This window comes from Marmota marmota, unplaced genomic scaffold (assembly GCF_001458135.2).
Source record: "Marmota marmota marmota unplaced genomic scaffold, marMar, whole genome shotgun sequence".
In the NCBI taxonomy this organism is placed as follows: domain Eukaryota; kingdom Metazoa; phylum Chordata; class Mammalia; order Rodentia; family Sciuridae; genus Marmota; species Marmota marmota.
In genome coordinates, this window is record NW_026000101.1 from 19,062,604 (window position 1) to 19,076,748 (window position 14,145).

Consider the following 14,145-nt stretch of genomic DNA (forward strand, 5'->3'; position numbering starts at 1 on the left):
GCCAGGTATAGGGACACAATTCCAGTGAGTCTGGAAACTGAAGTGGGATCCTAAGTTTGGGGTTAGCCTGGGCAAATTAGCCAGACTGTCTCAAAAAGAAAAGAGGTGGGGAAAGGGTTGGGAATATAATTCCTCCCTGGTTCAGTCCCCCAGTACTGGGGGGAAAAAAAAATGCTGGGAGTTGAATGTAGCCATTAGTTTAGAATTCTCATGAATGTCATTCCAGTTAAGTCTTTTACTTAAAAAAGTTTAAACTGGGACATGAAAACAGCTTATGCTCAAATTCTTTACAAAAACTTTCCTTTGAAAAGTTAGGTTTTTGATTTAGTCCTTGACTTCATGAGCTGGCAACTGGATATTGCTTAGTTTGTGCTAGTTTACAATCAAGAATCTATAGTCAGTCAGCACACATTCATTTCTTCCAGGAATTTTTATGGAGCACTTCTATTCCTAGCATCAAGTGCTGGGGATGGTGCAAAAAAGGCTAGTTTCTGCCTTATGGTAAAGAAGAGCTAGACAAAAAGAGTGATATGCTGATGGGTTAGGAAAACATTTCTGGAGGTGACCATAAAAGAAGGACCAGGAGGAAGAGTTTAAAGTAAAGTTGTTTGGCATCTAAGGAGAGAGAACCTTTCCAGGAATGGCAAATTGGCAAGGCAGCAAGGTAAGTGCTAGACAAATTGGTAGTCTTGGGAGACCAGGCCAAAGCCTGGATTAGAAGCCATTACATTTTTAAATTAACGTAATGCATGTTGAGCAAACAAAATTGAAAATATTTTTGCCTTTTATTCCACACAAAACTCAAGATAGGGTTAAAAATGGTAGTGCACTCATTGTCTCGTGACTAACTTTAGTTCTTTCCAGCACTTCATCTTTTGCATCTCCCTAGGTTCCAGAGAAAGAGGGATCAGCACCTGAGTCTGGGCCACTTTGGCAGGAGAGCCCACCCCAGCTACATGGGGTTAGGGGCTGAAGATCAGGTGGTGCTACTCCTTTACTTTCTAAAAACTACAGCCTTGGACTAAGATTGGGCTTGGAGATAAAATGCTCATCTAGCATGCAGGAGGCCCTGGATTTGTTATGAAGGGCAACAACCTCCAGCCAGGGATCATGTTACCATTATGATGGCAGAGGCTAAAGGGAGTTGGGTGCCAAGGATCTATGTGCACTTATTCTGAAATTAAGTATATGGGTTTAGGTTCCTGGGAGTTTAGTACATAAACTCAAAAATATGTGGCATTAAAGTTCATTAGATTAAGAACCTATGTCCTATGCTCCACTTAATATCTGAGATACCACCCTAAGGTATTCCAAAGCAACATGTTTTTAAATGACATGAAATTTTAGGTATGTATCCTCTTTACTATTTCCACTAATATAGCCTTTATTAAGCTCTTTGTTACTATGTAATCAGCCTTATTTAAGTCTCAGAACCACTTCAGTAGGGATTCTATTAAGACCCCACAAATAAGGGGCTGGGCATGTAGCTCAGTGGTAGAATGCTTGTTTCACATGTATGAGATACACCACATAAAAAAATAATAATAAAAGACTGGGGACAGTAAAGATGGTAGAATGAGATAGACATTATTACCCTAGTATATGTATGACTGGACATATGGTGCAAAGCTATATCGTGTACAACCAGAGAAACAAAGTTGTGCTGCCGTTTTGTAAAATGAATCAAAATGCATTCTGCTGTAATATATACCTACTTAAATAAATTAAAAAAGAGATAAAAGACCCCACAAATACATAAGAAAAAATGATTTCCAGACATGATATACTTTAATAACACAACTTGCATGGAGCTCACATTGAAAACCAGATAATTCCAGAGCTCCATTTCTTCCTTCTCCTGCTGTTTTCCTCAATTTTTAAGAGTTTAGGCTAAGGCAAAGAAACCATGGATTGTTTCTCCACATTCTGTTAAATATTTACCCAAGCAAACCACAGGTAGTGAGGTAAGTGGAAATAAATGAATTGCAAGAATCTGGACCTGTCTTTGTAGTCACTAGCTTTTACTCAGACTAGAACACTGGTCTTAATGTTACCTGGCAACTTGTTTCAAAGACAAATTCTTAGGTCCTACCCCAGACTTACAGCATCAAATTGGTAGTGAGGCCTGGCAAACATGTTCAAATTTGAGAAGCCAGTAGACTAGAGAGGGTGGTTTTCCCATTTAAAAAAAGGTGTTTAAATTCCTGCTATCTCCAAAGGTGGATGAGATGACACATTTTGAAAGATAAAAGGTGCAAGAATGGCATTTTTTGTATTGTGCATTCTCTTTTCTGTGCTTTTAGAGCTTCCTTTCCCACTATCTGAGAAGTTGCTGTAAAGTACAGTATGCATCATGTTGGGAAGTCCTCCTGACAGTGATAGCCAAGATTGAGAACCAGTGTCAAACCAACATTGAACATCTGGATATTTTTTTTTACCCCAAAGTTTAGTTTCTCCTCTTTAGTGCATGAGGGAAACTTTCAGGCTACTTCCAGATTGGAAATGTTTAAGGCAGGAAGTTATTATTATCCTCAACCCCAGTGGTTAACAAGTTTTTAAAGCCCCTTTCCTCTTGATTCATACCAAGTCAACCCTCTACTTTCACTCCCCACCCATGTTTAATATTAAGCATTTAATTATCTTAATATTAATTTTGTTGCTAATTTTAAGTAAAATGAAGCTATGTATCTTAATTAAAATCTAATGCTTTCATGATCTGAGGGGGAAAAAAAAAAGCCTGTAGTGACACACTGGAAATGCTTTGTAATCAGTATATTAAGGAGACATTCATACATTTCAAGAATTGCTTAAATTCTGATATCCAGATTTAAGCATGTGAACATATGATGACTTTTAAACATACAGTTAAAGCTATTCATCATATTTGCTAGACTACCAACATCAAATTACAGTTACTTTGGAGCATAAGTCAAATGGTTTAAGCCTGTAACATACCTAAGGAACACCTTTCCTATATTATACATGCAAACTACTTTTCCATGTATAGGTCTGGATTTCACTACCAGGGCTTACCATGGTCCAAAGAGAAGGGAAAAATGTAACCAGGACTGGTCAACACAGTTTTGTATATATGTGTATGTATATATATATATATTTTAAAAGATGGCACAATAGAAGGGAATGCAATTCTACAAGTGCAAGCCCTTAAGAAGCAGCATATAATGATAAACCCCATCTTTTGAAAGGTATCATTTCTTTCACTGATACCAGAAGCAAAATTATACATTATGTCACCTTCAAGTAAGTTGAGGCAATAGAATGCAGATGCATCACAAGAGTCCCACTTAATACAAATAACTAGACAGACCAACACTCCTCTACAAATTAAGTTTTCTTTTTCTGATTGCAAGTTAAATACAGAGTTTTAATTTTATAGCTTAACAATGAAGGGTCATACACTGAAATCAACACATATACCTAGTATTTCAGTCTAAGTTTGTCCACATACACAGCTGAAATCAATTACAAGGTATGGCCTAACAGATGCTAGGGGAACTTTTTTAAAAGTAGTTTTTACAGGTATCAAACAACTTCTTGCACACTGAAGTCATCATACATACAGGGCAAAGTCAGAGCTTTTATATTTGCGTTTATTCTTCATTTAACTTTTAAAACACTACTATAATTGAATATTAAAACAAAAACAATAGCAAGTAGTGAGCATATTATGATTATAGTCCTTCACTCATTCACTACTGCATATGAAATGCCTGCAGTGAGTGTTATTCACTGGCCCCATTAAGAGGTTTGACACTGAACACCACCTCTGGGATGATGTTCATCATCCTCATATGCTTCTCCATTATAATGGCGCCGTCTTTCCTGATTTGGATCAAAGTCCACCAGTTCTACCTGATCCATCTCATCAGTCTCTTCCACTTCCTTCCTCTCAGGTAGGAGTTTTTCCAGCAAAGAGAGTTTGTCAGGAGACAGAAAGCCATTTTCAGGAAAGTTTACCTACAAAAAGAAATTTGTTAATTCAATTTCATTATTAGCTTCTTCAAGTATCATGGACTCATTTTCCCCAGAAAAACAATTTTTAAACGAATATGTCAAAGGTCAATACTGTGAACCCCAGTTTAAGAATTTTGACAAAAGTCAGGTCTTTTTTGTTCTTGCTGTACTGGGATCAAACCGAGGACCCTGTGTATATTGGGCCAAGTGTTAATCTACATACCAAACTTCTAAAGAAAAATTTGAGACAGAAGATCTAAGTTGCCCAGGCTGGGCTTGCATTTGTGATCTCCTGCCACAGTCTCATGAATAATTGGTAAGCATGTGCTAATACAACAAGCAAAAGCCAGGTCTTCAAAACAAAAAACGCTGGTTATAGCACTGCTTCACTCAGCAAACAGATATTTAAAACATAAGAATCCACCCTCAGAAACATTTAATCCTTCTTAAGAGATTAACAAAGCTCTTTTGACTTTAAAAAGGTCATCCCTTTCTTAATGATGCAAATAAACCCATCCCCAACTTGTTATTAAGTAACAATAAGATCAATATATATCTTTTTATGCAAGGGGGAAATGAGATTATTTGGCACTCAGAAAATGTTAATTCTAACCAATGATTAAGCTAACCATTCTCAAATACCCTAGAGTATTATAGCTTACCTTAAACTCGATGATTAGGCGACCCTTTTCATATGGTCTACGATAAATTGGCATACCTTCATTTAGCACACACTTTATATCTCCATGCTTGACAATCTGACCTAAAAACATCAAAGTCAAGTTCTAAGTATGGCTATATTTTTACATGGCAAGGAAAACAATAAAGGAAATGTCCTAACTGATAGGAGTTCATTTATGAGGCAGAACAATCCTTGTCTCTTCTGTTTATGACCTTATCAACCCAGGGAAGGATATATAATGGAGGAAGAAAAAATACCAGTTATCTCCAAGTGCCTCTACTTCTTAGTTATTAGGAGATAAGGAAAACTAGAATAGGGAAAAACTCATCTAGTTACCATACCTGGATGAGAGGTGATGACTATGGTTCGATTATCAAGAGTAGATATTGGCTTCTGGAAACCACATAATGCTTCCACCAGCTGTATGTCCATACACATGAAAAGGTCTTCTCCTCGTCTATATCAATGCAAACATGGCACATATTTACATCCTTCAAACTACCAATGATTAAAAGTACCAGAGTGGGCAACTGCTTTCTTCTTTTTAAACATTTTTTTGGGTACCAGGGATTGAACTCAGGGACACTCAACCATTGAGCTACATCCCCAGCCCTATTTTATATTTTATTTAAGAGACAGGGTCTCACCGAGTTGCTTAGTGCCTCGCTGTTGCTGAGGCTGGTTTTGAACTCGTGATCCTCCTGCCTCAGGCTCCCGAGCCACTGGGATTATAGGCATGCACCTCGCTGCTTTCTTCTTGAACGATGCAGTTCACATACAGTAACCCCTCCCAATCCCCCTAAAAATGGAACAGAGCTAAGAACTGGGAACAGCAGTTCCTGGACAAGGCTTTAAAATCCTTCCACACATTCTGGTAACCTGTACCACTTAACATTTAAAATAAAGTTTCTTGGAAAAGAAAAAAATTCTCATAAGAATGAGGTTTAAAGAAAGCAAATACAGGGCTGGGGCTGTGGCTCAATGATAGAGCACTTGCCTGGCACTGGATTTGATCCCTAGCACCACATAAAAATCAGTAAAATAAAGGCATTGTATCCATCTACAACTGATTAAAAAACATTTTTTAAAGAAGTAAAAAAGTTAAAAAAAAAAAAAAAAGTAAAAAAGTAAATAAATAAAAAGAAAGCAAATATACACCAGGAACAGAAAACATTACAGTGTATAAATTTAAACAGACCTGGGCTGGGTCCTAGATTATTTAGGCTCTGTGAAATTAAATAATGGAGACAACAGATTTCAAGGAATAGTAAGAATTTCCTTATTGATATGTCATCCTGAACTCGTCAGCATTCCTCATTATTTTTGAGACATTTGTGAAACACCACCCCACATAATCCATTCTAAACCAGTTCTTTGAAGATGTTGTCCCCAATCCTATTATCAGTCTCTCATGTTTCAGAGATGGATATATTTAATATGTTCACTGTTAACGATCAACTTTCTTGTGTTTCAACATAAGTTCATCATAAACTCAATGTTAAATATTTTATAGCAGTAGACCTGAATTTACATACACCTGAGCCCAAACTTCTCTTTTGAGATAGTTTTAGATAGTTACACTTAAAAGCAACTCAATATATCACTAACTCAGGATTGAAAACTGGTGAAAGCGCTATGACCTTATGACTGAGGGTTAAATTTTGTCTAGGGATGTTTCCCTCCAAGCACCCACTCATCTCATAGAAAACATCTCCTAATTGAAATACACCTTTTAAGTTTCAGATTAGGATTTCCAGAAATAACGTTCTAAGGGAAGCTCATTTAAATCAAAACAAATAAAAACAACCAAATATACAATATGTCATTTAAGTATTTACCGAGTAAAAACAGCATGGTCCTTCTGATCTAACACAATGATAATATCTCCTGGTTCCAGTCCTGGCTCTTGGTCTCCTTCACCATGGAATGTTATCTTTTGTCCATCTTTCATGCCTAAAAACAAGAGAACAACATGTACTTTTGCTGAATATCCATCCATCACTGAGGTGAGAACTGCAAAATCTACTAAAACACACAGATTTGTTTGTGTATACATGAAAAACAAATGCTAAAATCTTGTGGATGGTAAATTATCAGAGAAATGTCTAATGACTTCTTAATCAGTTCAGTTTGTTACTAAAGAAAGCTATCAAATAGAAAACAAACTCTAGAAGCAAACAGACAAGACTTCAAAGCTCAGAGCTGCTATTTAGTGGCTGGACTACTCTGGGGAACTAAGTTGCATAACCTTTCTAAGTTTCAACTTTCCCAAAGAGACACCTAACTCATTAGAGCTTTTGAGAGGATTTAAGTAAAAAACGCCTATGCTATCACATTAAGGGAGGAAAAAAAAAAAAGGGACAGGGCCATCAAGTTATACACAAAAGTACAAAGCAACAAACTGTGCAAACTGCTCCCCACCCCAAAATACCTAGGCCAGTAACAAACTGGCAGATGGTAAACATTATAGCCAATAAATGTTAATTACTTCCACTATCACATTTAAGAATCTTTTCCAAGAGGCTTGCATCACGGCCCAGTGGTAGAGCACTTGCCTAGCATGTGAGGCACTGGGTTTGATTCGCAGCATCGCATACAAATAAATGAATAAAATAAAGGTCCATCAACATCTTAAAAAAAAAAAAATTTAAAACAAGACTTTTTCAAGTTATTTATATTAAGTCTAACAGTAATAAATCAACTTTCTTTTCACTATTGTACCATTTATAATAGAGTATCTAGATATAAACTAAAAATATTTAAAATGTGCAATATTGGGTCTAAGGGTATAGCTTGATGGTAGAACACTTGTTTGGCATATGCATGCAAGGCTCTGGTTTTGATCCTTCAATACTACAGTAATAAAAATACTACTGGGAAGGGGGGAAGAGGTTTAGTGGCCAATGTCAAAAACACAGATGGGGGCCTGGGGATATAGGTCAGTTGGTAGAGTGCTTGCCTCACATGCATAAGGCTCTGGGTTCAATCCCCAGCACCACCCCCTCAAAAGAAAAAACACAGGGAAGACGATTTTCCAGCAGGATATTTTTAAAAAGATCAGTATTTTTACTGATTCTCCTCAACTTCTATTTCTCTCTGCCCCATATACTTTAGTTCAGTAAAGGCTATAACATCTCTAACAACTTAACTAATGATTACCAAGGTCACTGAACATAAACAATTGTGATTCCACATTTTAGAAATAAGCATACATATGCATACATAAACGTCCACTCCATACAAATACAGTCAACAGTATAATGGATTTCCATAGATTAATCGAGATTCCATGGTTAACCTATGATTAATATTTTATGTATTGTACTTCCACATGTTCTCCCCACGTTATTCTGAAGCAAAATTAATCCATAAATACTCCAGTATGGACTTAAAACCAATACCGATCAGTACTGACAAAATTTAATAATCTGTCTTTAAACTATATACTAGCAAAGTAATTGTCTTGTTACATCAGTAAAGCAGTTAAATTCAGCTAATTTTTCTTGGTTGTTCTCAATGTAAAGAGCACACCATTAATAGCATCATCTGCAATCAATGCTCTAAGTATATATTGCTGTGTTTAAGAGAAGACATCAAACTAAAGAGAAAAACTCAGCACAAACCCTATTCATCATGGGCCAGTTAAATTCATTTGTAAATCAAATTTATAAAAATACGTAAAAGTTACCTGGTTAATTAAAAATTTTTGTGAGAGGGCAGTTACCATGATTTACATGATAGACTTTATATATAAATATTTATTCTACATCTTCCCGATAATATAACTATAGTTATACCTTGATTGGCCAGGGAAGCCAATATTAAAACACCACAGAAATACCAATTTCTACTTCTTCCCGATAATATATATATATAACTATAGTTATACCTTGATACCAGCAGGAAACTGGTCCTTGATCTGGCTCAAACACCAAAATCTGAGGATGCTAAAGTCCCTTATACAATAAAATGATGTAGCATTTGCATATAACCTATGCACATCTTCCTGCACACTTAATCATGTCTAAATTACTTGTAACATAGTACAATTAAGTTGCAAATAGTTTTTGTATTACATTGTTTTAAGAAGCGATGACAAGGGGGGAAAAATCTATACATATTCAGTACAATGAATATTGTACTGAATATATATTGTATTGAATATATACAGTCCCCAAATATTTTCAACCCAAAGTTGGCTAAATCTGCAGATGCACAACAAAGGGTAACTTTAATATAACTACTTAATTAATGTGAGTTGTATATTACTATGGAAAGATGCTCATACTATCAGTTCCAGTTTGACAGGTACAATATTAGTTTCATTTTATAAAAGCACTCTGAAAGAGATTATTACCATAATGTTGACTGTTTCACAGAATTACATATAACCAATTTTTCTCTGGGGTTATACATATTTCTAAAATGAACATGCATTGCTGTAATACATCTAAAATTTTAAAATAAACCAACAAAATTAAGAGAATGACAAAAATAGTTTAATCTTAAAATGCATAAATATAAAGAAGTTACATAGTTATAACCTAGAGCCCAATAGGTAGAAACTGAGAGGGATATCATAAAACTTCAAAAGCCAAAAAACCAGAATGAGTCATCTAAATCCTTACAAATCAATTAAGAAACGGAACATTATGACAGGCATGGTAGCATACACCTACAGTACCAGTTAGTCACAAGACTGAGGCAGGGGGATGGCTTAAGCCCAGGGGTTTGATGGCACCTGGGCAACACATTGCCCCGTTTTCTTTGAAAAACATCTCAAAGAAAAAAAGGGAACAAGAAATTCAGCATTTTAATACAATAATGGGGAAGAGTCAATTAAGAAGTGGACAAATAAGAACATTTAAACATGTTCTTAAGATGAATTTTTTTTTGATAATACAATTTTCTTTATTAAAAATAATTTACAGCATCAGTAACATATACACAATTGTCATCAACTGAACTTTGCCTCCAATATATTTCTATACAATACTTAACATTATTGAACTTAAAACTGTTATACTGTTTTGTTGGCTTTTAAATAATAGACAATGATTTATAGATACATGAGATATATGGTTCCATAGCCACATATTGTGTGTAAAATTGATAGAAACATCAGCACTGTCACCCTTTAGGGGGAAAAAAAATCAAAACAAAAAAACACTAAGAAAGCCAAAGTCCATCCCCCCCCCCCACTTTTTATACTCCAAATCAAACTAAGATAAGGCATTTGGGGAAATCGCAGGGGTCAGCACATCCGGAGTGCAATGGATAAGCCTCGCCCTGGGAAAACCACCTTCGTGATCATGGTATCTCCCCTGCCAGGTAAGTATCTTAAGATGAATTTTAACGAGGCCATTCTTCATTTAAACCTTTCTCTCCTCCCAAATCCTTAAAAGTATGCATATCTTTTAATCTAATAATTCTTAAAGATATTAAGAATGGGTACACAGCTTAACTGTAATTTAATTTTAAAAGGTCAAAAGAATTCTGGTGCAACAGGAATTAAGTTTGCATGGGACATTATTCAATCACTTATGCCAGAAAAATGACCCTCTTACATTGAAGGGTTTCTGAATCTTCCTAATGAATAACAGTGCCTTTTTTTTTTTTTTTAAGATGTTGATGGACCTTTAGTTTATTCATTTATTTTCATGTGGTGCTGAGAATTGAACCAAGTGCCTCACACATGCTAGACAAGCACTTTACTATTGTGCCACAACCCCACCTATAAAAACAGTACATATTTTTAAATAGTATTATTAAACTTGCCATGGAATTTCCTCTAGGGATCAGAACTCACCTTTGTCAATATGAACTTCCAGAATCTTCTTCTCTCGAACTATCTTCCTTCCATTGCAGCTTTTACATCTATCTTTAGGACTGATCCGTTCCCCATGGCCCTGGCACTCCATGCACACAGACTGAATTTGCTGAACCATTCCAGGTCCTATCTGATGAATTCTTATTTGCATTCCAGTACCTCGGCAGTTGGGACAGCACTCTACTGCTCCTTTCTTACCACCTCGGCCTTAAAGTGTTTAAAAGAAATTTATGTGTAAGTTTAGCAACAGATACAGTAATGCACATCTGTCAAGTTTTACCTATTCAGTCTTTAGCTCCATTTTCAGTTATGTAAAGGAATGTTAAAAGATCATACCTTCACATTTGTCACAAATCACATTCTTTTGCAGAGCCAGTTTTCTTGTTGCACCATTATATAAGTCTTCTAATGTTACTGAGAGCTGGTGCACAACGTTTTTACCTAGAACAAAACACTACTCATTAAAAATCCATCTAAAATGCTATTATCTTATGTTGAAGGCACTATAAAAATTGGTAAAGAATAATGAAAAATGAGCCTCATAAGGATCCATCATCAGTTGAGCACCTATTCACAGAATGTTTACCACATTATCACATGTGATCGTGGAACTGTGATAAAATTACAGATGAGGAAAATTGGGTCAGAGACTAACATGCCCAAGGACACAGACATACTATCTTAGAAATATGGCAATCAAAGATATTACCTCCAAATTCAAGGTTAGCTAAGTAAGCTCATTTCACAAATAATTCAAATACGTATTTCTGTGCCAATGTTTTCTTTGAAGCTTTCACTCAGTATGACATTGAGCAACAGAGTCAATTACTTCATCCAAAATTCTTTAGCACAGTAAATTCCTACCAGTCAAGATTGGACAGGGAAGCCAATTAAGACACCACTGAAATATCAATTTCTACTTCTTCCCGATTCAGTAGGAACAGCACATTTACCACTGGGCCAGCGCTGGTTGTTTTAAAGGATAAATTTATCATACCCTTCATAACTGCATTGCTCAAAAGAACTTTCTGCAGTAATGGAAATGTTTTAGTTGTACTGTCCAGTATAGCAGCCACTAGTCACATGTGTTTAGTGGGCACATAAAAGTGTGATGACTACTTCAACTGAAGAATTGCATTTTCTCTTTTATCCCAAATTAATACAAATTTAAAGATCTCCAGGTGGCCTGAGGCTTCAAAGGAGTGTCACACATTACTTTCATATTAGAACAGGGAGTAGAGTTTTGAGATCACATAAGGACAGTATGACAACAGAAATAAAACCATTTCCCAATGGTTAGTTAATAAGTTTCTAGCTAATGATTCCACAAGGACTTTATCCCACTGCAACACTATTGCCTTATGCATGACTGAAAAAAGTTCTCAAACTCTTTTCTGGACAATATGCCTATTGAACATTTTAACTTCCTAAATAGAATGTGAAGCATTAACAACTATATCCTTCTGCTCCTAGCTGTATCTTTGGGTTCTATTATCACAAACAGTCCATGTAGTTGGTTATGGCATGCTGAAAGCCACCCTTTTCATCAACCTTTTTACAGTACTGGGAACTGAATTCAGGAACCTTCTTCTACCTCTGTGCTACACACCCAAGCCCTTCTTCAATTTGAATCAGGATCTTGCTAAGTTGCTCATGCAGGCCTGGGAGGCTTGTGATGCTCCTGCCTCAGTCCCCAAGTATCTAGAATTACAGGAATATATCACCATTCTCAGTTCACTGTAACTTTTATGTGGAAGGTACAGGCAAGGAAAAAGTAAAAGTTTCTAGAGTTTGGTCAAGTGATAAATTTTAGGCCAATTCTTTATTTTAAAAAAGATAAAAACTACAAATACTTTTCTGTATGACAAACCATCTAATGGTTTATTAAACAAGTGATTCTGGGTTTCTGATTTTGTTTTTAGTAAACTATTAACATAATCCTCTCCTGAATATAAAAACATCTGCCCTTGCTTGTATAAACTACACAGGGAACAAAGTGAGATTGTCTTCTCTTGACTGGAACACTTATTCCATGTACAGCCTACAGATCACTTTTCTGCTAAATAGTCAATGTACATATTTTGAGAAAACAAAGATGAATCAAGAATAAAAAGATAATAGGCTATATAGTCAATGAGCCTATGTTTTCAATGCTACCTCTACTGTTTCTTTTGCTATGAGCTTGGATAATTTATTTCTGAACTTTAATAACTCACCTGACTGAAAAAGGCACATACCATGGGTTCCAGGGCACAGGAACCAAATAAGATTTGCAAAGGGTTTTAAAACTATGTTGCTATGCTTTGTTCCTTAATTAATGTTTGGTAACCTGAGGGAGTTGGATGTATCCAACCAAGGGCTTTAAAAGCACTCATTTGTTACCATTTGATTGGCTTAGCTATTTTTAGTTACACAAAATCTCATTTATAAAATTACACCAGAAATCAAACAGAAGCAGTTTATGGGTCAATCTACAACATTATACCAACAAGTCAACAAGCATTTAAAAGGAGTGATTTCTCAAAAATTTGTTTGATCAACAGCTAATGAAACTTGCTGCATGTAGTAGATCTTTCTTTCTTTCTTTTTTTTTTTTAATATTTATTTATTAGTTTTCGGCAGACACAACATCTTTGTTGGTATGTGGTGCTGAGGATCGAACCCGGGCCGCACGCATGCCAGGCGAGCGCGCTACCGCTTGAGCCACATCCCCAGCCCTAGTAGATCTTTCTTACCTCTCCTTTCTCTCTGCATCCTTCCTCCTCCTCCAAAAAACATATCAAAGATGTCCATGGGGGAGCCAAAACCACCACCTGCTCCACCCTCCTTAATTGCCTGTTCTCCTCCTTTGTCATATAATTCCCTTTTCTTGGCATCAGAGAGAACTTCATAAGCTTGAGAAATCTGTTTAAACTATTTGAGAAAAGGAGAGTCAATTTTCTTAAAAACAACAACAACAACAAGCTCAATTTCAGACAGTAATAGAAACACTTTACATATCGGCAAAGAACTACTCAGATGTTCACAAGTTACTTGCCTTTTCTCCTTCATTTGGATTCTTATCAGGGTGGTACTTCAAGGCCAGTTTTCTGTAGGCCTTTTTTAATTCTTCCTGGGTGGCATTGGGTTTGACCCCCAAAACATCATAGTAAGTGGTTTCTTTCACCATTTTCTACAGCCTGAAATAAATATGCAATTTTAATCAGCTTTCAGCTGGTAGTTTTTAATTAGTAAAGTCAAGAGTAGGGCACAGCAAACTGTTACTTTGTTAAATCTGATTTTAAAAACACCACCTCCGCTAAACTTCACAGAAATGTAACAGTTCCTGATAATTCAGCTACAAGTTCTAGTTAACTAAATGTAAGCGAAAAATCATCAAGGAATTCAAAAGCATTCTAGCAGCTGGTTCCTTCTCTCCCACACTACAGCTTCCGTAGTGTTAACACGACTGTAATCTGGATTCTTGTGTTCTCCCTTCCCCCTGAGGTGGTGACAACAGTAATCAAAAGGGGCACTAATAGATTCACTCCATTGATCACATTTTCACTGTCTTTACACTGATAAACGCCATACACCATCCCCAAGACCCCGAGGTACATGCGGTGAGGGAGGGGTTTATGGAACTGGTTCCAGAAAGCAAGCCCCCCCCCCCCCCCCC

General features: G+C 36.2%; 1 protein-coding gene and 1 non-coding gene across 2 annotated transcripts in view; both read right to left on the bottom strand.

The window, feature by feature from the left end:
* Positions 1-3,334: 3,334 nt before the first annotated feature.
* Positions 3,335-14,145, bottom strand: part of Dnaja1 (DnaJ heat shock protein family (Hsp40) member A1) — an 11,624-nt gene continuing 813 nt past the window's right edge. Inside the window, exons 2-9 of the mRNA XM_015492456.2 lie at positions 13,525-13,666; positions 13,223-13,400; positions 10,824-10,928; positions 10,467-10,694; positions 6,496-6,610; positions 4,999-5,114; positions 4,638-4,738; positions 3,335-3,978 (exon numbers count right to left, since the gene is read on the bottom strand). Of these exons, the coding sequence (XP_015347942.1) occupies positions 3,760-3,978; positions 4,638-4,738; positions 4,999-5,114; positions 6,496-6,610; positions 10,467-10,694; positions 10,824-10,928; positions 13,223-13,400; positions 13,525-13,656 (1,194 nt within the window). The 5' untranslated portion in view covers positions 13,657-13,666 and the 3' untranslated portion in view covers positions 3,335-3,759. The remainder of the gene's footprint in view (positions 3,979-4,637; positions 4,739-4,998; positions 5,115-6,495; positions 6,611-10,466; positions 10,695-10,823; positions 10,929-13,222; positions 13,401-13,524; positions 13,667-14,145) is intronic.
* Positions 9,828-9,996, bottom strand: LOC125610726. Its single transcript, XR_007340726.1, has one exon. It is a non-coding gene; the product is annotated as a U1 spliceosomal RNA (small nuclear RNA).